Genomic DNA, 24,261 nt, shown 5'->3' with positions numbered 1-24,261 from the left:
GACGCACATGTAATCTGCAGCCATTGGCTTGTAGTGCTGCTTGACTGGTACGCCACTATGGCCTGGTTTAGTTCCAAAAAATTTTAAGATTTTTCATCACATCAAATCTTTAAATCTTTAGATGTATGTATGAAGTATTAAATTTAGATAAAATTAAAAATTAATTTGTCTGTAATTTACGAGATGAATTTTTTTTAAGCAAATGGCAGGAAAGATCCCTACCTATATTTTTTTCTTTTTGTATTATAAAGAACAAAAAAATACAATATGTACACATAAATTACAAACAAGATGAACCTTTTGAGTCTAATTAGTTTGCTATTGGATAATAATTATTAAATAGAAACGAAAGTACACAAGGCCACTGTCCTTGCAGAAGGAATTGTCGTTGCCTTACCTTGCACGTATACCTGGGCGACGGGGCGACGGGCCGGGCCGGGCCGGCCCGGCACGACACCGGGCCGGCCCGGCACGTTGCCTAACGGCCCGAGGGGGCACGTCGTGCCCTGCGGGCCGTGCCTTACCGGCCTGCGGGCTTCACCTCCGGCCCAGGCACGGGCCCGTGGGCCTTTTTGCATACCGGACGGGCCCGTCAGGCCGGGCCAGCCCGGGCCAGCCCATAGCCCGTTGAACAATAACATATCAATAAACACAGATTTAAAAGCATATTTCAAACACATTCATCAATTCATCACTTTATCAGTATAAAGAACACATTCAAATACATATGACAGATGTAGAGAATATATTTAGATATCAAAATGAGTTATTTTATACAATGTTGTTATTTGGCGGGCCGGGCCGTGCCGGCCCACGGGCCTGAAGTGCGGCCCACGGGCCTGAAGTGCGGCCCAAGCATGGCCTGCAGCCCGTGCCGTGCCAGCCCGGGCCCAATGACCTTCGGGCCGGGCCGGGCTAGGGCCGGGCCAAAATAACGGGCTTCGGGTCGTGCTCACGGGCTCGGGCTGCATGCCCAGGTATACTTGCACGTCCGGCAGACCGGCGGTTCTCGTCAGTGTCTTTTTACGAGTCCAGTTCGACGCTGCTTCTGTTTTTACGAGTCCTGCAGTTGACTTTGACTCTTATAGCGTATAGATAGGTTCGTCAACAAACAAGTGTTAGGCCCATGACCATGACATTCTTTGCTTAGCAATCACTTCCACCCACCATTTTATTTTCAAAAGTTTCAGTGCCGCAAAAATCAGGGGAAAATGTCCAGGAATTGGAGTGTCACGCATGGCACGTGCCACGATGCCATAGCTTATTTTCTAGTTGCCCTTCCCAAAAAGGTCAAAGTGCTTATAGTTTAGGCTTGGAAGCTGCTGCTTTGCCAAATAGTTGGACCTAACAGGGCCATCCTTGCTTGAGATGGAATGAATGTTCCTGCACCTAACATGCTTAGTTTTAGACGCCAGAATCTTGTAAAAAGGCTATTAGAGGCCGGACGTGTGAGGTGGCAGGATCTCATCGCTGTCACGAGCTTGAGCGTTGCCTTTTTGAAATACTCAATCCATGCCAAATTATAAGTCGTTTGACTTTTTTAATATCAAGTTTGACCACTCGTTTTATTCAAAGTTTTGTACAAAATATCACTTTTTTTTGTTGTGTATTGGTTTATTAATAAAAGTTCTTCACGAATGACTTAAATTTGACTATATTTACATAAATTTTTTTTAATAAGACGAGTGGTCAAACTTGGGGTAAAAAAAGCCAAACGACTTACAATTTGGGATGGAAGGAGTACTATATAAGGCCATGTACCGTATGCTTAAATATGAGTGCTTAAGAAAAGAGTGTTGTTAAATCATTAACCGTACATACATGTTATTCCTTTTTTTATGACTCTTTTTTTTTAACTTACTTGTATGGCTTTAAAACAAAATTGTCTTCCTTCGATGGTCTTCCATCCATTTTTAACACTTGATGGTGTTAAGCTAAGGGTAAAATAACTTTTACCCATGGAGAAAAAATAAAATACAAAAATATATTTTTGCATTGAAAGCAAAATGTTTTTTTGAAAAAATATATTACTTTGCTTTGAAAAATAAATTATTGTGCTTTGCAAAATAATATTACTCCAATGTACACACAAAACTTTGTATTTTAATTTCGTTTTGAGACCATATAGGTAAGTTCAAAAAAGGCCATAGAAGAAAGACTCATTTTTTAGGGCCATACAGATAAAAAGCTCTATTCCCTTGTTAGCACACGAGCACCAGGAGCCAATTTAAGCACCTTATCTACACCTAGTACATGCTCTGTTCCTAAATAAATCTTTTTTTTGAATTACACAAGTACAGGTGCAAACAATGAGCTGTGTTGAGTTAGAATTTTTAATATTTGATCAAATTTATAGAAAAAGTATAATTATTTATGACACTAAATGAGTATATTAGTGTATCTGATCTAATCATACTAATTTGGTGTTTAAACAGTGACACTCATTTCTATAAATTCGATCAATTTTTTTAAAAAAGCTTTGACTTTGTACAACTGTAGGAATCAATTTATTCAGGGATAAAGGAAGTATTAATGGTATGTTTTGGAATTGCTCTGCTCCACGTTTTTCTAGTTTGCTCCACGTTTAGCTCCATTGACTCTACCCTAGAAAAAAGTAGAGTTGTTAGAGCACCTAAAGAGGTGCTCCAAAAACTCTAGTTTTCTATGGATTGTTCTATAATAGAGTTTGTGGAGCAGAGTTTGTAGAACAGTCCCAAAATAGACCCTAAAAAGAGAAGAGATTCTTCCATTTTTTTACTTACCATAATGCGCTCACATCTCTCCTCCCCATGTGTGATCTGAACTTATGGTTCCTGGTCATACTGAGTTAGAACAACACGCATGCAATGAGTGCTATTCTATAATATATAACGATCATTGAATAAATCTCGGAGCAACAAATCATCAAGGTGACAATACAAGAATCTTTAGGCTCCATTGCAATGCACATACACATTTGCTAGTTCCTAATATAAGCACATTGTGCAAAATGAGATAGAGGGTAGAGCAGGTAAATTCGCTAAGCATCCTCAATGTTCATGCTCCCATATAGCCAAACGTGGTATGGCAGGTTCATAATGCAAATGAGCTGCCACAACCATGAAACCGTTTCCTTGAAGACACTTGCTCATGCATCCCCATCCCCATCCCCATCCCCATCCCATCCATAATTTTCTCTTTTCTTAAGAAGGCAATACACAAAAATATTGCAAGCGATGCATCACCTTGCGTTCTAAAAATACTGAAAAATGATTTCCCCTTTTGTTTTGAACTTGATTCTTTTTCTGTTCGTTTTGCTAAAATTTAGCTTATGCTACTACTTATGTTTTTTAATTTGTTATAAGAAAAAAATACTATTTATTTGCTGAAAAGTATTTCAAAGTAGTACCGAAGAACAGGGTGAAAGTGTTTTTTTCACTAGACGTAGACATGATGGGATTGAGTCACAACTATGGCCTGGTCTTGGGACAAAGCTGGTATGCACACACGGGGGATACAATACTATAACGATCAGATATTGATGCTTCACGTATCATAAATCTTTGAGAAGTGCTATGTGAAATGCAGTCCAAGTAACCGTATAGATTATACTATGCATTTCAAAAGTGTCAAGTACTCCTTGACAATGAAAACAAGACATCTAGGGCGTGCTTGGAACACGAGAAATTTATCTTGTTTATGTGATTTCTATGTAAAATTCTTACATGATTCATGTAAAATTTTCGCGTTCCAAAAATTGAATAGATTCCTGTAAAATTACCACACATTTTTTATAAAATTTCTGTGTTCCAACATATTACATAGGCTTAGCACGGTCGTTCGGTGTCACACAGAAGGGATTTTTCTTCTTGCAACCCACAACATGCCCGTTCCATGACGTGTTAGCACAACATGCATTGCACGTAGGCGCTTGGCGCACACCCATTAGCTGGAGATTATTGAACCGTGCTGTGCAGCCTGTGCTTGTGGTGCCTTCATCATGCCCAACAGCTAACATGCACACTAATCATCCTCTTTACCGGTTTACCTATGATAGGCTCCTAATCAAACAAAGCACACCTTTTTTTTAAACTCATTTTTCGCACCTGGTGACGTTTATTTTTGAAACAAAAGAAATTCTCAACCGTCCTGACTCCCATGTCGTCTTTCGCCAACCTTTTGTCCTTTCTGCTACTAATACAACGCTGTACAGTCCTAGCAGTAGCCAGTAGTTTTGAAGGCTCATAATCAATATATTACTCTGCTATTTTTTGTGCTAAAAATGTTGTTCTCTCTTCTCGTCAGTGTATGTACGTACGTAAGGTTCATTTGTAGCAATCGAGACCTGGATCTATTATAGTTAACCTATTTACATCCGTGACTGCTATACGGGACCTAACTTAAAACAATGGCCCAATTCCAACTAAGCACCAGCTCGTCAAGGCTAGCTAATGATGTACCTCCTGCTGACCCGCTGCATCACATCACATGATCCAACAATGAAACAACCAAAGGACCCGCTTTGATTCTCTTGTGCCATTTTGCAGCCATGAGCCCATGATCTAGTACAGCCTACCTTTGGGATCAAAGTTAATCACCACACCAAAACAGTCTCCCAAATGGAAACAGTAATTCTTATCTATGTTTTCTTGACACTTACAGTACACCTTACTACTACAAACAATGATTCATGGTTAGTTTTAATACCATAAGCAAGCTGTATTTATTTTTGTTTTCTTTTACCTGACAGCAGGGAGGTGCCATCTCCTAGACAAAACTCACCTTACACGTCAGGACACCCCAATAAATGGACAAAAGCCAAAAAAATATGTATTGTAGTATTATGTTTATGTATATATAATAAAAGGAATGAAGAAAAAGAAAAGAGAAGGAAAATGCTTTCAAAAGTGGGAAGAGGAGGAAGGCAACAAAGTGTGGGGGCATCACGCGCTCCATTGCAGAGTTTGGGGCGGCCAGCTTCCTCCTCCTCCTCCCCACCAAGGCACTAAGGCCAGGCCCGGTCGGCTCACCGCCTCGGTGACCGCCGCCTTCTTTGACGCCTGCCTCCGACGCTGCCGATACGCCAAATCTCCGTGCGTGTTTGGCCGAAATCCACGGGAGGTGCTCGTCCTCGTCTCTGCTCCGGAGCGGAGCTGTGCCTACTTGAGTTCAGGTTTGTTTCGCCATCCGAGGCCGGCCAAGATTCGGAGCGTCGCCGGAGGGAAGGCGATGAAGGGGAAAGGCGGGGCGATGGACCGGAGGTCCTCCGCCAGGTGGAGGGTGCTGGTGCTCTGCGCATTCTGCTTCGGCCTCGGCATGCTCTTCACCGACCGGTGGGTCTCTCCCTCTCCTTCTCTCTACTACTACCTCTTCCTCCCGGAAAGCTTTGGATCCCGCCGTGCGCTTCCTTTGCGCTTGGGGTTCTTGGGGGTTCCTCAGCTGGAGTTGCTTGGCGGCTGTGCATTGAAAAGATTGATTTTAGTGGCTCCTGTTGCGTCTCAGATTTAAAGTTCGAATAAGCTGCTCAGCCAATGGCGTCTTGAGATTTGTTTAGAGGGAGGTTGGATTTTGAGCATTTTCTTCTCTTATTACACTTTTTTGCTCTGGCCTTTTCTTCTCGGAGCTCATGGCGATCTGGGTTGGTGGATTTTTTTTTAATTCTCAGAATGGGAGATCGCGTTTTGATGCCGACTGGCGGCGTAGGTATCTCCTGTACCTGTACCTGCTCATGGCTGCGTGCGTGGTTTGGTGGTGCTTACTGCTGATAATACTAAATTCATTCGGGCAAGAATGGAAGCAAGGATGGATTTTACTACGTTTTCTGAACACGCTTGTCTGGGATCTTACGGAAACGGGAATTGGGGTAAAACGTTTGTGTCAAAAATGGACAAAGCAGCTACGCTGAGCTCTGTTCTAGCAAACAGCAAGCTTGGATAACCAGCAAAACGTATTCATTTGTAGAACAGTGTCGTTTTTTTTTTGTCAAATCTGCATGATTTACTATACTTTGTTTCGGTTCAAGATCACATTTTGGGGATGATTTTGACCGCCAATGGTGAACTGAGTATGTTTCTCAAATCGAAACAGTGATTTTGCTTTCTCTTTTGGCCTTCCTACTTGCTGATGAACATGGGATTATTTTCATTTACTAAAGCTTTGTGTTCCGAATAACATTGATGTAAATATAAGAGCATGTTTGGATACCATGGGCTAAATGTTAGCTAGCTAATTTTAGCTCAAATTAGCTCTAGTGCATCCAAACAAAGAGGGCTAATAGGTGGGCTAGTTTTTTTAGCCTAGTCTTCAACTACTTGTTACCTAACTAGCTAGCCAACCATAGCTAATTTGAGCTAATTTTTAGCCCAACTAGTAACTAGCCATGTGTATCCCAACATACCCTAAGTTCATGTGGTTTTGTCAAAACTCAAATTTTTAAACTTTGACCACGAATAAAAAAATATAGATTGGCATCACAAATTTGTCATTACCGGATCTATTAATCATTATGATAAATGCTTCCATACTATATAGCTATTTTCATTTTAGATGGTATACTTTTGTAGATATTGTTAGTCAGAATGAGATAAGTTTAACTTAGGACAACCCTAGATGGACTTGTATTTGTGAGCAGAGGAAGTACCTGAGTGTCCTTAAGGCACTGCAGTTGATTTAATGTAGCTCTCCAACCTTAGCAAGTAGAAAATTAATCTTTAAAGCCAACTTGTATACTTTACTTGAAAAAGAAGTAGTTGTGGGTGTATTGTATTTGAATATAAACATGGGCCAAGGATTGGTTTGGATTCAAGATCAAATTTTACTCTTCAAAAACTACATTTTTATGCTTTACGTGAAAAATGGTCACTGCTGCCCATATTATATCTGGATAGAAACTTGAGATAAAGATTTACTTGGAGTCAAGACCAAACATAGCATCTAATAATTTCACTGACTATCTTGAGAAATAGATACGTTGACATGAGCCCGATCGTAAATATACGGATAACTTTGGTTTCTTGATTCCAAAAGTTCAATTTTTGACATATTTTGAAATTGAATATAAAAGATCCTTTTTACGTTTTTCTATTTTCCATGAGGCCAGTCTCAATGCATAGTTTCATGACACAGTTACCAAGACTATAAACTAGGTAACCGAGCCACAGGAGTTTCATGGGGATGAAACTCCTCTCTCATCTGATGAAACTCCTTCATTTAATGACCCTGCCAAGTCAGCAATTTTGCTTATGTGGCAGCCTATTTAATGTGCATGACACCCTCATGAAACATGCATTGAGACTGGCCTGAGAGATCATTATGGATGGTTTTACAGGTTCTGGTCAGCACCGGATACTAGTAACCATATCATGTCTCAACAACGGAGGCAAGAGCGAGAGCTCCAACTTGTATCAGAGGATTGCAACACAAAGAGGGTGGGTTACATTTCAACTCGTGTGATTTCCCATTAATTCTTATTACTTGGTTTTTGACTGAAAATCTCTAATATAACTTTGGATGCAGAAGCATGGGGAAGACAAGGATATAATGGGAGAGGTAACCAAGACCCATGAAGCCATACAGTGAGTTCCTTCAAATTCATATGGGGTTCAACTTAACCATGCAACTGTATTTGAGTTTTTGTATCTGAAGACTTTTCCGTGGAATTTGTTTATGGTGTTAGATCATTGGATAAGTCCATCTCAACGCTGCAGATGGAGCTTGCAGCAAAGAGGAGCACACTTGAGCGGCTACGGTCTAGTGGTTCACCAGTAACCTCTGAAACTAGCCAACCAAGGAAAAAGGCATTTGTTGTCATTGGAGTCAACACTGCATTCAGCAGCCGCAAGCGCCGTGATTCTGTCCGGGAGACATGGATGCCTCAAGGTGTGTAGTTGTTGTAGTAGAATATCAGTTTGAACAAATTATGGTATGGGCATGTCTATTAGATTTGTGCAGTGATTAAATTGTCAGTCCCTAGTGATCTCTACGTATCGAATTCAAGGCACACCAGTTTTGATTATTACAGCCAATGTAAGATTATGCTTGGACTAGCTTAACGCGTGACATAAGCTATACTTCTACTTTGCCATCCTTCCATAGAAAACAAAGAGGGAGGAGGGTGTTATGGTTCTGTGGCATCTTGTAAGCTATGGAGAAGAGTTGTTTAATTCCTGTGGATATCACAGTCAAATTTTTTTTTAGTAAAGTTCTCTTCTTCTTTTTAGGAGAAAAGCTGAAACAATTAGAAGAACAGAAGGGAATAGTTATCCGCTTCACTATCGGGCACAGGTAAACAGATTATTCTTGTATTCCTAGCACATTTCGTTATTTTTTGTTACTGATTGCATTGTATTTTGTCTTCCATGCTCTTGTAATAATTTCAAATGGATAGTTTTCATGTTCCATTATAGAATGAAATAACTCAAGGTACTTTTCTTGTTACCAGACTGCCACAGATATGAATAGTTGTGATTCAAACGCATGATTCGTCCATGTTGATATACTGAACAATTTACTGGCAATATTACAGCATAAAAAATAATATAGCTCTAAGTAATTTCTAAACTGTAGTTGTTATTTTTTGTTCTTGGAACTGCAAGACATCGTAGCATGTAGTTTTTCTTTGTTCTCAGAAGTCCTTGTCTTGCAGAGCATTAATCTATGAAGCACCTCAAGTCCCTAGGAGTTTACTTATATTGTATTAAGCCAACATATGCTTGTTCTTCCTCCAGCCATGACAAAAAATCTCCAATCTTTGTTCTAGTCTGTCATAATTCATTGCCTCTTGCATAGGTCCCTGCAGATATTTATTTTATGCTGTTACATGATTTCATCCTTGTTCTACTTAAAAATTGTACCTTCTAAAATTTGGATGTAAAACAGCCTGTTTTGTTTGTTGCACAGTGCTACGTCCAACAGTATACTGGACAAAGCTATAGATTCAGAGGACGCTCAGCATCATGACTTTCTTAGGCTGGTGAGGATGTAGTCAGTATTCTTCAATAACTAGTGAATTCAACTATACTTTTCTTGCACTAGCCGTGACATTTTTACTGGATGTTGTTTATTTAATGACACAGGACCATGTTGAGGGATATCATGAACTCTCAGCTAAGACAAAAATATTCTTCTCTACTGCTGTTGGCATCTGGGATGCTGACTTCTACGTCAAGGTTGATGATGATGTGCATGTAAACTTAGGTGCTTGTCTCTTCCTTAGACACAATTGCTTTCTCTTGAAATTCTTTTGACTCAGTTTTGTTTGCTGGTCCATGCACATAACCAAACAGGAATGCTTGCCACTACCCTTGCTCGGCATAAAACGAAACCAAGAACTTATATTGGCTGCATGAAGTCAGGCCCAGTTCTTGCTGACAAGTAATGTTTACTTACTACCCTGTTACAACATGAATTCAAATGCTAGATTTAAATTACTATAGAGGCCTGCTTGAACCTGCTCTATTCATATAGGAATGTGAAGTACCATGAGCCTGAGTACTGGAAATTTGGGGAGGAAGGAAATAAATACTTCCGTCATGCTACGGGGCAGATATATGCTGTTTCGAAAGATCTTGCGACTTATATTTCAATCAATCAGTATGTTTAATTAATGTTCCTGACATACAAAAGGGTGTCTGTTCGTCTAAAGGAAAACTAATGGTGCAAGTGATATTTCTCAGGCCTATCCTGCACAAATATGCAAATGAAGACGTGTCGCTTGGATCATGGTTCATTGGCTTGGAAGTTAATCACATTGATGAAAGGAACATGTGCTGTGGAACTCCACCAGGTCTGTTTCGTTGTAGAGTATTGAACAATGACTCCTTTACATGTTTGCCCTCTACTTTCTCCTGATTGTGACTATGTACTCCCACAGATTGTGAGTGGAAAGGGCAAGCTGGCAATGTCTGTGTAGCATCTTTCGATTGGAGCTGCAGTGGCATATGCAAGTCTGTTGAGAGGATCAAAGATGTACATGCTCGCTGTGGTGAAGGGGATTCAGCAGTTTGGAGTGCTCTTATCTAGCGCATACCCTCCTTTGCCCGTAAATATGTAGCATACTTGGTAAGCTATCGTGGTGGACACCTGCATAGGCAACTCCTGAAGTAAACTTGACAAAACCCAAAGATGATGCCCCGTGGATTATGATCTGAAACTGCAGAAAACAGGACGTTGCCAATGGTAACTTCGGGTTGGAAAAATTCTGCAACAACACGTAATTTTGGTCTGTCACTGTTAGGAACTCCAAAGTAGGGTTGCAACTGATGTTACTGATCTTACAAGTAGGGGGAGAGTTTCTCAGCTGATGCGTATGGAAGCAGAGATCATGTAATGTAGAGGACATTGTTTTATGCAAATTTTGACATTCTTTTGCGAGTTGCAATCACACATTCTGTCGCTCATGAGAGTGTACCATGTTGTAACATGTGGGCCGTGGACGGATGTCGGTTTAGCAAATCTTGTTCCTATTAGCAGTTATTAGTGGCACGAAGGGGCTACCAACGTGCCAAGATCGTGGGTTTGGTACCGAATCACTATACTGAGGGGCGCGTTTGTATTGAAGGGAAAACGGAGGAAAAGTACAAGAATAGCGTTCCTTTGGAAAGTCTTTCACCGTTTGGAATACAGGAAGTGACATAAAACTTTACAGAGTTAAGGCTTAAGAAGGTGCATTTTTGGAGGAATTTGAAAATGAGCTTGCTGCTTTCTCATTGCATGTGAAGCTAACAGCTTTGCTTGTCGGCGCGGTGCCACAAGCTCGCAATCGCTCTTTGGATGCCATGGGTTGTGTGCTTCAGTAGATTGGTCAGGTTAATTAATATCATTAAGCAATAGTGATTTTTTATAACATGTGTTTTGAATTTTGATTCCTGTGATAGGAACACCTGTCTTCCAAATGCTGTTCGCTTGAATCAATCATAGAACATTGTTTTTCTCTAACAACAAATCAACATCAACCGCAGGTGATCTAGCTTGCCATTTCCGGTGTTTCCAACGTTTTCATCCAATCTTTCGTTCTAAACAGGCTCTCCTTTTATTCCTATGTTCTCATCCATTCCTCACTTTTCTATTTCTTCGTTTGTTGTTTTCCTACTATACTTTCATTCATTCCTATGTTTTCTATTTCTTCGTCCCAAACATGCCCCTCTGTTTTCTATTCCTTCGTTCTAACAGCCCTATTTTTCACATCAACTCAGAAGACCGTCTCACTTCCTCATGCAAAAGAAACAGAAATCAACATATAATCTGGGTAAAAATTAACCTTTTGAGATATGTTTTCATGAATTAACCTTTTGAGACGCCTTTTCATGTCAAAACCCAATATGATTAACAATGGCATGTTAGAACATTGCCTTTCTTTCAGAGGGCAGCACGGCCATGTGATTCCAAGTTCGGACTTACACGGGGAAACCCCAAGCTCCTTTCAGTATGCAAAAAAACCTGTCAGAACTATCTGTGAGCACTAAATCCCTAACTGTTGGACATGCGGCAATAGAGAAGAAAAAAATATCGCCTTGTTAACGATCCAAGACAAAAACTCATGCCAAAAATGATTAACATCTATTCTCAGCGTCTCTACATGGCCAGACGGGGTGTTCCCATTGTCTTTAGGCCCCTGTACTCTTGTGCTGCTGCAGCTTCTCGCTCAGCTCAATATGGAGGAGAATGCTCTTGATATCTTCTTTGTACTCCATAGACTGAAGCTTCTTCTTGAGTTCCTCACAGCCTTTTACCTACAAAGGATTGGAATTGATATCACATAAGGTGGTGGAAAGGGTAAAAGTGAAACACTAATAGCTGGAAAAACAGAAATATCTGAACGCTGGGAAATTAAGGATGCAAATGAATGGCTTACTGTGTCTGCAATCTCATCGAAATCCAAAGGTGCCACTTGCACTATTTCATCTTCTTTCCAACCAAGCAACATCATGAAATGTTTATCTTCTGGAGAAATGTCAGCTGGATGGTACACATCATCTGGTTCAGTATCCTCTGATAATGAACTTGCTTCCTCATTGCCAGCATCTGAGTCTGCAGGTGTTGAGGACAAACTGCCTTCTGTGCTGCCCGATAGGGATGACTGAAATCCTTCATCACCTGTGTCAGCAGGTTCAGATGATGAGTCAGCTTCTCTGCTTTCAACTAGAGGCTGCTGAGGCATCCCGCCCACAACACTTTTCAAGGATGGAATGTGCTCCTCGGTATCAGATAGGTGCCTCTGAGACTCTTCGGAAGAATTTGCTTCTTCACAAACACACTTGCCGTGCCCCGTACATTTCATCTCTGAATGGAACAAGGAGAAATCATTTCCAATATTAAGAGAAGAATCCTGCTTCACATCGACTAAGCTGGATGGCGATGGTTGACTCCCTGACTCAAAGGCTGTGCTTGAACCATTTGAAGACTTGGTCCGTAGCATCTCAAAGAACCTAACCTTGTCTCTTGCATTTGACTTTCTATCACGAGATGGACCTTGCAGAGGCAGAGGGCGCTCATCGGTGCCAAACTTCAACTTTTGGCTCACCACTGGTTTTTTCTGTGTTTCCACTGAAACCAAAGGAGTCGGAGGACTCACAGGTTTCACAGGGCAGTCTTTGGTGGTGTGTGCAGTACCGTTTTGCTCTCGACTGAGAACTTGGAAGCTTCCTGGCTGAGAGAGCTTTGAAACATCTGCTTTAACTGGAGCTCTAGCAGAACCGTTGGCTGACTGTATTTTTAGTAGTTGTGAGGTCTTACTAGGATTAGTAGGATCTCCAAGCCTTGTACCTTTTATTTTCAAAGAACTAAGAGCCTGGACAATTATTGAAAACAATCAGTTAAGCATGTGTACTAATTCAGCACTACAGAAGCTCACTAAGTAGAAAACATAATGTGGACAGGCAAAAACCAGAACTGCTTAAGACTTCCAAGTTTGAGTATTTTTTGTAAATTTTTCTTCAACGATTCAATGAGGATATGTAAGAACAATCCACATCACAGTTATAACTAATAAACAAGGTTGATTTAAACAGGCATAAGACAAAACTTTTTCATGCACATATGTATGATATCATACTAGCTTCAATGAAACTGTAAGTCAAGAATCAGTACTTATACTTATGGCATGCAAATGTACACAGTTTTTTTTTTACATATTGATTGTTTGGGAAGGAAACATGTGCCCCCATGGCCCTCATAAAAGCATAAACTAGTCCAAACAAACCCATAGCTACAACAGGGCTATCATTCACATTCAGTCACCCCAATGTAAGGATTTAGATTGATTGACAATAATGTTAGCATCAAAACATACACAATACTGAAGTAAATATGTCAATTAGCACCACGGATATTCAACCTCAACAACTAAGGCATCTTCATACTCATGTTTAGCTATTTAAGATGTAAAGATAAGTAATCTCTGAAAGCATCAGCACTTTGTGCAATGTTCAGCTTATCACCTAGTAGCAAATATGTGGTATACTAGATGGAAAGTTATGGAATGTAAATTTTGAGTATGCCAGTAAAATATTTTCATTATATCAAGTTTCTTCTACCTCCCATTTCCTTTTCGATGAAAAAATATTAAGTGTAACTCCAGAATCATTTGTTTCCTTTTTTTGTGTCACCCAATCTAATATATTATCATATGTCCAAAAAGCTGCATTGCTCATATTAATGATGGAAGGCATAAATACTTCTAAACAATATTATTCACATTTGTCGGAATTATAGGAACTTACCGAAGATTTGCTTGCTGGAGGTGTAATAGGTCTTAGAGTAAGCTGCTTCAAGGTTCTTTCTTCAATCTTCTGAGCCTCGGTCGATAACTACAATAGAAAAGGTACAATCATAAACTAAAGCCAAATTTTGAATGGTCAATGTCTAATGAAAAGCACAATGCAAGCATTATCTCAGTGGTTCGTTAGTTACCTGAGGCCTAATGGAAATTCTCGGGGGAGCTTGCATCACTGTCTCTGCCATGCTTAATGCAGTCCCACTGTTTGGTACCACTTCAGTCTGTTTACTAGGAGCAATGTGCAATAGAGAAGAAGTGGCTAGACTTTTCTTTGGATCACTTAATAAAGGAAGATCTGCTAGCATGGAGCTCCAGCCATCAGGAGATATCAGAGGTACATTCTGAATTGCGGTGCTGATACTGGCAGATGGGACTTTGCTTATGCCTTGCCTTCCATTTTTGTCCTCTGAACTAAGCTGCGGAAACTCCCGTTCAAAGGTTATGCTAGCAGCATTGCTGGCATTGCTTACAGCATTACTAATAGAAGTATTGCTTACTGAGGTCCGGACAGAAGCATTGCTTATGGAGGTCCCCAAAGCTGCATTTCTAACAGTGTTAACAGTTCCAGTACTAGCAACAGTACTGCTTATGTGAATGTCATTGCTTCTAGAGGAACTAACTGCATTATTTCTAGAGGTGCTACCACTGCCTTTGTTCCATGTGTCTGCCTTCGAGCGGGTACGATTCATCCTATCCCTTTCAGATTTGCATGTGCTAAAGGACTTGAAATCATCACGAACTGCAGCAGCTGGCCTACTCTCCCAATCACGGGAATCAAAGTCCCTCTGCCGATCCCTGTCCTTGAACTTTCTGAAATTGATATAGTCCCTTGACTTCCCCATTCCATCCCGGTCAGACCGGCGAGATCCATTCGAGCCTGAACTTCTCCCTGATGATGATTGCTGGGAACCATGGTCACGGTAATGTCCAGATGAATGGTTTCTCAATGAACCACCTGTAGCTTGATAATCTGCATCCAAGAAAAATACTTGTTATTGGTATAAATAACAGTTTTGCAACACAAAACCAAAATGGTGCTTATAGTTGATTGACATGTAGTACAGTTCCATAAACATTCACTGTAATGTAACTTGCATGAACGAACAAAACAAAGCAGTAGAAAACTCAATAGTAATACAAAGTCAAACCTGTACAAAAGAACAAATGAAAAAGTCAAGTGATACTATGAACAAATCAACATAGTATGGTACAGACACAGAAAAGTGCAACAATGCATTTATTTTTAAACATGACCTAAGTAACTGAACTAATTAATCAGCCAATACAGTGCATTTTTCTTCTAGAAGGCAAAAGAACTAGTTTGAAGTACAACATAACTTTCCGTCAAATTCAAATGCCATTTTAGTTATAACATTGCAAATATATATATACTGTTTCCTACTCATCTTTTTCCCAAAATAAAATGTATTAAATGCTGACTGGAAGTAGTGCTCCAATTAGAGAGACATGTAATAATCGGAAGGTAAAAATACACGTCATATACTAAAGCATTAACACCTCCCTTGTTTTATGCGCGTAACAAGTATATGCATTTTTGCGACAACAGTGTTAGCAATTATATAAATCGTACTCAACACAGCCTCAATTCACACTAAAAAGACCATGCAAACTACAATATGTTTGTTTAGTGTTTCCTTGGAACCAGTTTCATTAGTTAAGAAAGACACAAATTCCTGAACAACTCCCATAGTTGCTCCATCTCAACCATCTTGTCCATAAAAGAAACCATCTCCCAGTACAACACTATCTACATTTTCATCATCAAGAGCCCAAATCTAGAAACTGCCTCTAAATTGTAATCATGGCAGCAAGATTAAATACATATTATACAAACAAAGCACTGTTCCTATAAATATAAATCTTTTGATGATTAATGCATGTGAAGCACAAGAACAAATCAAAAGCATCATTTTTCAGTTTTCACAAGCGTTATTCGGTTACCCCAATTATACTATGAAGTTTAGAACCTATATCAATCCTAATGTGGCGTTAAAATTGCATTACATTACATCTATAGCACAGCAGCCACAGCTAGCTGACAACAATAGACTCAAAATTCGCAAGGCTGGTGGAGTTTACCTGAGTGGGAGGAAGCTGTAGCCCAGATGTTGGCAGTGCCTGCTGCCTTGTCATGCTGCATCCATCCTGGCTTCAACATCGGTGTGTCCTGCTCCATGGCTCCAGGAACCACTCCTCTCAACGTCCACCCACCAGCCACGGTTGAGAGGCCGGGCCAGGGGTGGACCTCCCGTAGGGCATAGGGGGTTCAGTTGAACCCAAAATTGCCGGGGGAAGAAAAACTGCACCCGCCCGCACCAGGGTGGATTGCTTGTGCGCGCTTGAGAGGAAGAACCTAACTTAAACCGCGGATGGAAAGACTCGACTAGATGAGATTACTCCTCGATTGCATTAGCAGGGCACCACCAAGAAGCAACCGAATCCGTCCAGTACAAGGGAGGGGGCGACGCCTCCCGATGATTGGGAGGAGGGTGAGGGCACGGCCGGCCTGCCGTCGGTTGCCGGCCGGCGGCGAGGCCGCCAATGGTGCCGAGCAGCGGCGGGAAGAACCCTATAGCTAGATTAAACCCCTTCCGGGCTAGGTCTTAGGGCGCACCCCACCACAAGACAAGACGAGCGCCTCGGATTAATAATAAACTCTCTAATAAGAAATCAATCAAAGGAGGGAAAATATTTGTTGCGGGGATGAAGAAGAACCCTGCCCCTGCGGATGAAGAACCCGGCGGCGGCGGCGGCGGCGGCGAGATTAGTCGTCGTATTGAATTGGCAGTTTCTTTCGGCGAGTCGCTTGGGCTTGGCTGGGCGGCTGCGGTGCTGGGGCGACAGGGGGCACGGGACGGGACGGACTACGCGAGCGCAGGGAAGACAACACAAATAAGAATTTGCAAAAGAATATATATTTGTGGGTTTTATAGAATTCGGATACCCTGCAACTCGGATGAATCACACGGTTTGGTGTTGGAGAGACAGAAGAACACTTGCCTTTTTCCCCATTTTTCCATTTATATAAATGCTGCACTATTTTTAAGAATCGTTAGGGCAAACAGTATAGAAAAGAGTTACGGGCAAAAAGTTGTGCAGTTGTATACTTCCTCTATACCTATAAAAAAATCATTTAAGACAGCACAGGGTGTTCAAAATCAAACTTTAACTATTTGTTTTATAAAAGAATTTATCAAAATAGTGTGTGTGTGTATATATATATATATATATATATATATATATATATATATATATATATATATATATATATTATAAAAGTATTTTTTAAAGCAAATCTATTTATATGGCTTTTCTATTTTGAAAACTCAACAACTTAAAAATTATTTATGATTTATATTTCCAATGTTTGACTCAAATCTTATCCAAAACAACTTTTTTATAGATATAGAGGAAGTAGACTATATACATGAATAAACAAATACAGTTCTAGATAATGGAATTAGATAATACTCCCTCTATGCTAAATTGTAAGTCATTCCAAAAATATTAGAGAGTCAGAGTATTTTAAGTTTGACCAAATTTATATGGTAGGATAATAACATTTATGATATCAACTAAGTATTATTAGGTTCTTTATTCATTATATTTTTATAGTATATATATTTGATGTCACAAAACTTTATAATTTTTTCTATAATTTTGGTTCACTTACTTTCTGGCAAGCTAGTCCTCATTATAGCGATATATATTTGATGGATCACGAGTTAATTGGTAAACCAAAGCTAAATCCTTAGCAGGTGCTGCACATTCACTCACAAGATGGGGATCCTCCAAGCCACGAGTAATCTACAAGAGTAGCCAATTGCTTGATGAGGCTCAAGAATCCCTCATAAATCACTTGGTGAGGCTTAAAATAATCCTAATCATGAGCACAACACCTTTGTTGCTCCAAACCGGTGTTGAAAAACACCCAAAAGTAACCAGAAATCCGCAACAAACTTAAGAATCGACTGCCACTAGATGCAACTCTCAAAGTAATCACTTAAAATCTCACTCAATCTCACTAGGATGAGCAATCAAGCAAGGAGATGAGTAGAGAGAATATTCTATAGCTCAAAGTATGTCTCAAGTATTCAGATGTGCAAAAGAGAACTCCTCAAACACGACCACCTATTTATAATGTTACACTCATAGCTAGACATTGGGAAGAAAGTCGAGGGTGTCAAATGCTGCAACACTTGCTCGCTAGACGCTGTCCGGCGTTTGATGCTTACCTGCCTCGCGCGTTAGATCTCTATCATGTATTACTCTTTGAATGTGACCTTTTGATCTTCAACGGTCACTGAATACTTAACGAACATCGGCAACACACGTCAGACGCCAAGCGTCGGACACACCACCTCACACCGAACGCTGCTTAGTAAGGTTCATAAAACCTTGAGCGAGCACCGAACGTGTCCATGCATTGGACACACCTAGTGTCATACGCTCACACTGCATTTGAAAGCAACACTATGCCTATGAGTACCGGATGCTCTGATGCTAAGACGTCCGATGCTACGACGCACAAAACAGATTGCGCCCAACTACGCTGTACTCATCACTCATCAAACACGGACTCAGTGTCTGATGCTATCTAACTCAGTGTCCTCGCACAACTTCGCCTCATCTTTATCACATCTCTACTGTAATGGAAAATAGACATTTCATTTCCATAAAGACGTTGAATCCCACCTCACAAGCTTAGCAGGAGTGAGAGAGGATCTCAAACCTCTCTCTACCTCTCAAACTCCACCTCTTTTATAATGTGCCAGTACCACCAAGTGTAAACCCATGTGTGCACGTGTTTTAGCAATTTCATAAACAATTTCTTCAAAATAGTTATGTTAAATATGGTCGACAGTCTACCTAGGGGTATGCCGAAGGTAGTATATTATTGGGAGACAGATGCGCAAGCTACGAACTAGATGGTGACGCAAGACACAGACATATTTTATTCAGGTTCGGCCGTCGTGAGGGCGTAATACCTACGCCCTATGTCTGATTGTATCGATGATATGAGATATAATGAGATCTGTCTTCTAGAGGACCCCTGCCCCTCCTTATATACTATGAAGGGGCAGAGTTACAAGTAAAATATTCTATTTGGTGCAATATCTTCTTGTAGCCTTACGATATACGCCTAACCAGCGTCGTACTCCGCACGTCTTCATCTTATGGGCCGAGCCACCTCCGATGGTGAGGCCCATGTTGAGCCATAAGGGTATAGGATTTTATACCCCCACATTAACACTCTACTAGATCCTAATGCATACACTCAAGATGTTGATCTAGTAGCACTTGATTTGTGAGATGACCATGATTTCTTCTCTTGATAGTCGGCTGTCTACCCTAAATCTGGTCAATCACTTCTCTACTTATCTTAGACCGGCAAAAACAAAGCTCTATGATTATACCTTTACCTTGATCATTTTATTCCACGTCTATCATCAAGTTCTTGATCACCATGATCTTCAATTCTATGTTCAAGCTCTATCTCTTTGTTATCATATGGTCATCACTCCATGCCACTTTGCTTTTTTATCACTTGTGTTGCTATGTCTAACTCAAATCACTTCAATACAAATACATTAACAACTTAGTGCCATTAATTACCAAAACTAAACATAGACTTTCACACGTGGCGGGTGCACATCAATCGAGCAGCGTCAAGCACATCTGCACTTGAGGATGAAGGCACTACAGCGTCAAGCGCATCTGCACGGGCCGACGGCCATTGGGCGGTCAGCGAGCTCGTGGAGGCCCGGGGTTGCCAGAGCAACACATGGAGTATTTTCTAATTTCTTTTATCATCTTGTTCTTATGTGATAGTCATTAAAACATGAAAAAATATATTTAGGAACACAAATGTAAGTTTTATCCCTCTCTATTTTCACTAAAAGCTGAAAAATAGTACTATTTGAGTATTACTATTTTTTGTCTCAGGTTTATGCCCGTGCGTTGCTACGGGATAACTAACATTTTATGCTAAAAATATTCAGATCGCACGATAACATAATAATACTGTAAAATTAAATACCGATGTTAAAATGACATTTAATCCAAAAGTAAATTTATGTAATTAACACAATGACGGAGAGTGTCGCGTTGTAGGCTCCCAAACTCTACTTAATAACCCTCTCCAATATCCATTTGTTCCGTGCGCTAATAAATCCACAAATACGTTGTGCCATATCTTCGTACCATCCTAGCGGGTACAAATTTTACAACACATCTATGAATTGGGAACTAAGATAGCTCCAGTGCAAAAACAGAATGTAGCTAATTAAGGTAGCTAAAGTGCAAATTGGAAACTGACAAGATTATTAATTCGTAGCAACTGTAACCGGACTACCTTCTTCCATGCTTCCCTCGTTATCTATCGGTTGCTTGTTGTGCACATTGGACGTGCTGCAGGTGGTTGTCCTTGCCATCTACAATCTGCCCATTAAGGAGTTGTGTAAACCATGGTTTAGCTTAGATCCTCTAGCACTAAATTAATTCTTTAAGAGACACCATGATTTTATATAAATAGACGTAATTTGTTGTTTCAATATTGCAGACACTACTATAGATACAAATTCACATCTAAACACAAAAGGGAAAGAGGAAGTTATCAAGTGAACATACCCAAGTTACCAGGTTTTACTGCCCTCTAGGCATTGTGGTCTAGTGGAATTCTACCTGTCAACAGCTCCAAAAGAAGCACTCCAAAGCTATATACATGCATACATGCAGAATCAAACCAAGTCAAACTGTAGATTGATCAGACAACAATATTACTTCAATTAAAAGATTGAGGAATTGGTTGGTGCTAGCTGGAGGGTACCATACTGCGGCTTGTAGTTCTGGAATTGGTTGGTACAAGTAAAAAACAGAACAAAAGATTCAAGGTTACCATGAACTGAGCTAATTTTGTCTATTCTATGAATGCCATGTAAAAGATCTTATTTTCCCTAAGGTTACCAAGTATGCTAAACGATCAGGTTTGACACCTGATGCAATCATGCAATCAAATGCCTTCTCCGCGTCAGCCCGCCTCCCACCTTTGGCATATGCACAAATCAGAGCACTAAAAGCTACTAAAGTTGGCTTTAATCCCGCATCTGCCATGTCCTCCAGTACCTTCCCTGCCTCAGCAATCCTATCCATCTTCCCCAAATAATCAATCATGACCGTATACGTCACAGCATCTGGAGTACAGCCCACAACCCTCATCTCATCATACAGCCCACTACTAAGTCAAGCCTGCCCATTTTCCCATACATATGAATCATGGTGTTGTATGTTACAGTATTTCATTCTTGTTGAACCCAGCCTTAACCAATTCCTCACATGTGTGCTCCACCTTGTCAACATTCCCTTCCTTTGCAAAAGCATAGAGAAGAGAATTGTAAGTGACCGCGTGAGGCATAAAACCCTTCTCCACCAGCTCCCCAAACAGCCGCTCAACCTCTTCAGCCACACCGGCCATGCACCGACACCATTGCATTGTATGTCCACAAATCTGGCCGGCACTCTGAAGCTATCATCTCCTCAAACACCGTCACAACATCTTCCAGATTAAAACTCTGTGAGCAAGCACTGATGAGCGTGTTGTAAGTGATAACATCCGGTCTTAGCCCAGATTGTCGAACTTCGAATAGGAGGTCAAGGGCGACGCGCCGACGCCAGCAGCCAAACACCCAGACTTAGACGAGGTCAGGATCGATCCCCCGGTCGTGCATTGTGTCAAGCAGCTAGCGTGCGTCATCGAATCGGCAAGAGCGTGCATAAACGCCCATCATGGCATTGAACACCTGAACAGTGGCGCCCTCTCCAGCGAAGCGGAGGAAGACCTCCTCCGCGATCGAATCCTGGCGCGCGCGGCCGAGGACGCCAAGGACGACGGCGACGGCGCGTGAAGCCGGGGCGGTGCTCCGGGCGAGCCACTCGAAGGCATCCAGCGCGCGCCGCCAGGAGCTCTCCCCGACGGCGCGCACGACGAAGGCGACCTCGTCCGGCGTTGTCCGAGCGCCGTCGAGCACGTCGTCGACGGGCGTCCCGGGAGGCAGCGCGAGGACGGCGTCCGCGAGCCCGGCCACACGCGCGCCAGTCCTGCACCCGCCGCAGCGCGAGCTTGCTCAGCTTCTTCACCCTCCCGCGATGAGCACGCGCGTCCAGTGGCTCCACGAGTGAAGGTGCGGAGGCGGAGGCGGAGGTCGCCGCGGGGTCCTCCACTTCCTGGGGTGGTGGTCTGGCGGGGACCGGAGGTGCCGCGGTGACGGGGGCGGGGAAGCGCGGCGCGGGGAGGTGCGGGAAGCGGAGGTGAGGCCATCGAACGGAGGGGTCGGCGAGAGGGTAGTCGAAGTCTTCGGAAGCAGATGACGCTGTCGTAGCGGTGGCGGTGCCCGCTCGGCGGAGATGGCTCGTGAAGGAGGAAGATGGCAGGTCGGGCGTCGGGCGAGGGCGACGGCGTCGGGGGCCTGGCAACGCAGGTCGGGCGAGGGCGTCGGGCGACGGCGTTGGGCGAGGGCGAGGCGCAGGTCGGCGAGGGCGTCGGGAGCGAGGGCGAGGGGAACTATCCAGACCAGGTAACGCAGGTCGGGCGTCGGGCGAGGGCGTCGATGTCGAGGGTTACAGGACGACGCTGATTGACTATGTAGGATTGAAAAGAGATGCATGGTGATGAAATTTTATATTAGGAATCCTATATTTTTTTTATTTTCATTTCGCATTCGTTCTGATTATATATTATTTTCTATCGTAAATTTGCATCAGAAATCCTTTCTTGTTTTCTTTTTCGATTTACACCCTTCCACCTCCTACTATACAAGGATTAGCAGGTAGGGGAGCGGGGGGAGCGACCCAAAAAAAAAGTCGCACCATCTGGTGATCTTACTTTTGTTCTTTTTAGTTGTAGGAGATTACTATAGAAGCTACTCAACGTTCTTCTTTAGTATAATAGTCCATAGAAAGTTAAGAGATGTATTTAATTTTGTAAAGAATAATTTGATAAGGAGCGTTTTCCTAAAGTCCACCTAATTAATCAGCTGATTGATTTTCGATCTTTATAAGTTATATATTCAATTTTGTAAGGAGCAATTTCATAAGGAGCGTTTTTTCTAAAGTTTAATCTGCCAGTTGATTTCCAATCTGATACCACTTTATTATAAACCTACTATTAAAAATATAGCGTCGTTAAATCCTAAAAATATGAACACCTAAAATTGAGCCCACCATCGATCTGCAGTGCTATAATTAAATAGGGTCTAGTCCGGTTGATCACTCTAGATGAAAAAGATACCCAAGGCCCGAGGCCCTTCGAAGTGTGCTCCGGGAGTGATCCCAAAAGTAGAGAGAGTGTGTGTGTTTGGGCATCACTCCAACACTGTAGGTAGTAGTGTCTAGCGAGAGCGAATATAGGAAAACGGTAAAGTGATGAATATAGATTCACCGATGCCTAAATTTTAGAATACATTAAATCACTATAGCAGTGTGAGAACAATTATATTCATGCACACAAGACCGTTGGGCACATACAATATGCTTGACAGGGTCCAGCAATGTGAGATGTTATCGGGCTGAACATTTTCTACACTACAACTTGTTGGGTGCCGCTGCTTAGAGCATCTCTAGCAATTGGAGAAAACTTTAATCCCAAAAACTAGTTATTAGGAGAGATACAAATCATGTTTTAGGGTTTTAAAAGTTTTCTCCATCAAAATGAGAAAAATAGTGGATTAGGAGAGGAGAGGTCCCCCCTTTATTTGAGAGGTGAGAGGCAAGATTTGAGGGATTGAGAAATTTTTTCTCATTAGGGTTGGGGTTTGGAAAACTGTTGGAGTTACGTAATCTCTAAAATAATAGTTTTTTTTATTAAAGTTTAGAAAAAAAAGACTGTTAGAGATGCTCTTAATCCAATGCTTGGGCTCAACTTTTTTTTTGGCAACACTCCCACACTACGGGAGGGCCCGGGGCAGAAGCAAAATAGAAACTGTATAGAGACCGAACCTCAGCTCGAGTGGCTAGCGACGGTAGTGATCACGCAGCCGGTACTTGTTCGATTCCTGAAATGAGATCTGCATCTCTCACAGGACAATTCCCAGAATAAAATCTACAGTCTCGTCTTGCATGGTGCAACAAAGGATTGTGATGTTCCCATTGCCTACGAAGCTACGATGGTTTCGGTGATCTCTAGAAAGATACGTCTTCTATTCTATGTGTAGTTGGAGGTCTAATCATACACGTATATCGGTGTATGGTGTGAATGTGGTATGTGTATTTGAACAGATTCTATTACCGTACCAGATAAGAGGCTTTTAGGGGTGGTTCGATTTAGATAGGAGGCTTAAAAAATAGAAATTGTATAGGCTCCGGAGGAGATTTAGTAACTTTACGAGGAGGTTGTTTGGCACAGCTCAACTTCACTAGTAAAGCTGTTTTTTTAGAAAATAGCTTTATGAGTGACTTTCTAGATGAAGCTAAGCTGTTTTGGAAAAAGTGTT

The 24,261-nt window shown here is 41.6% G+C and overlaps 2 protein-coding genes across 2 annotated transcripts; one reads left to right on the top strand and one right to left on the bottom strand.

The window, feature by feature from the left end:
• Positions 4,834 to 10,448, top strand: LOC8068925 (beta-1,3-galactosyltransferase 7). The gene is made up of 11 exons (XM_002453987.2): positions 4,834 to 5,312; positions 7,307 to 7,406; positions 7,495 to 7,553; positions 7,655 to 7,857; positions 8,199 to 8,262; positions 8,878 to 8,950; positions 9,054 to 9,174; positions 9,264 to 9,351; positions 9,445 to 9,570; positions 9,654 to 9,763; positions 9,851 to 10,448. Exons 1-11 carry the CDS (start codon positions 4,849 to 4,851, stop codon positions 9,997 to 9,999), a joined length of 1,557 nt encoding a protein of 518 aa, XP_002454032.2. The 5' UTR covers positions 4,834 to 4,848; the 3' UTR covers positions 10,000 to 10,448.
• On the bottom strand, positions 11,226 to 16,669 carry LOC8068924. Its single transcript, XM_002452266.2, has 5 exons — positions 15,854 to 16,669; positions 13,888 to 14,723; positions 13,698 to 13,784; positions 11,831 to 12,766; positions 11,226 to 11,708 (listed from the first exon to the last, which is right to left on the bottom strand). Exons 1-5 carry the CDS (start codon positions 15,948 to 15,950, stop codon positions 11,583 to 11,585), a joined length of 2,082 nt encoding a protein of 693 aa, XP_002452311.1. The 5' UTR covers positions 15,951 to 16,669; the 3' UTR covers positions 11,226 to 11,582.

Source organism: Sorghum bicolor, chromosome 4 (assembly GCF_000003195.3).
Source record: "Sorghum bicolor cultivar BTx623 chromosome 4, Sorghum_bicolor_NCBIv3, whole genome shotgun sequence".
NCBI classification, from domain to species: domain Eukaryota; kingdom Viridiplantae; phylum Streptophyta; class Magnoliopsida; order Poales; family Poaceae; genus Sorghum; species Sorghum bicolor.
The sequence above is the reverse complement of the archived record's forward strand: the minus strand, read 5'-3'. Positions and strand labels throughout refer to the sequence as shown.

Bases quoted from the DNA above. Each gene is read 5' to 3' on its own strand.
- LOC8068924 (XM_002452266.2), bottom strand. From the start codon at position 15,950: ATGGAGCAGGACACACCGATGTTGAAGCCAGGATGGATGCAGCATGAC. The intron at 13,785-13,887 runs GTAACTAACGAA...TTTCTATTGTAG, and splicing joins GAATTTCCATTAGGCCTCAG to TTATCGACCGAGGCTCAGAA. The intron at 11,709-11,830 runs GTAAGCCATTCA...AATCCTTTGTAG, and splicing joins TCGATGAGATTGCAGACACA to GTAAAAGGCTGTGAGGAACT.
- LOC8068925 (XM_002453987.2), top strand. From the start codon at position 4,849: ATGAAGAAAAAGAAAAGAGAAGGAAAATGCTTTCAAAAGTGGGAAGAG. The intron at 7,858-8,198 runs GTGTGTAGTTGT...TCTTCTTTTTAG, and splicing joins GGAGACATGGATGCCTCAAG to GAGAAAAGCTGAAACAATTA. The intron at 9,175-9,263 runs GTGCTTGTCTCT...ATAACCAAACAG, and splicing joins TGATGTGCATGTAAACTTAG to GAATGCTTGCCACTACCCTT.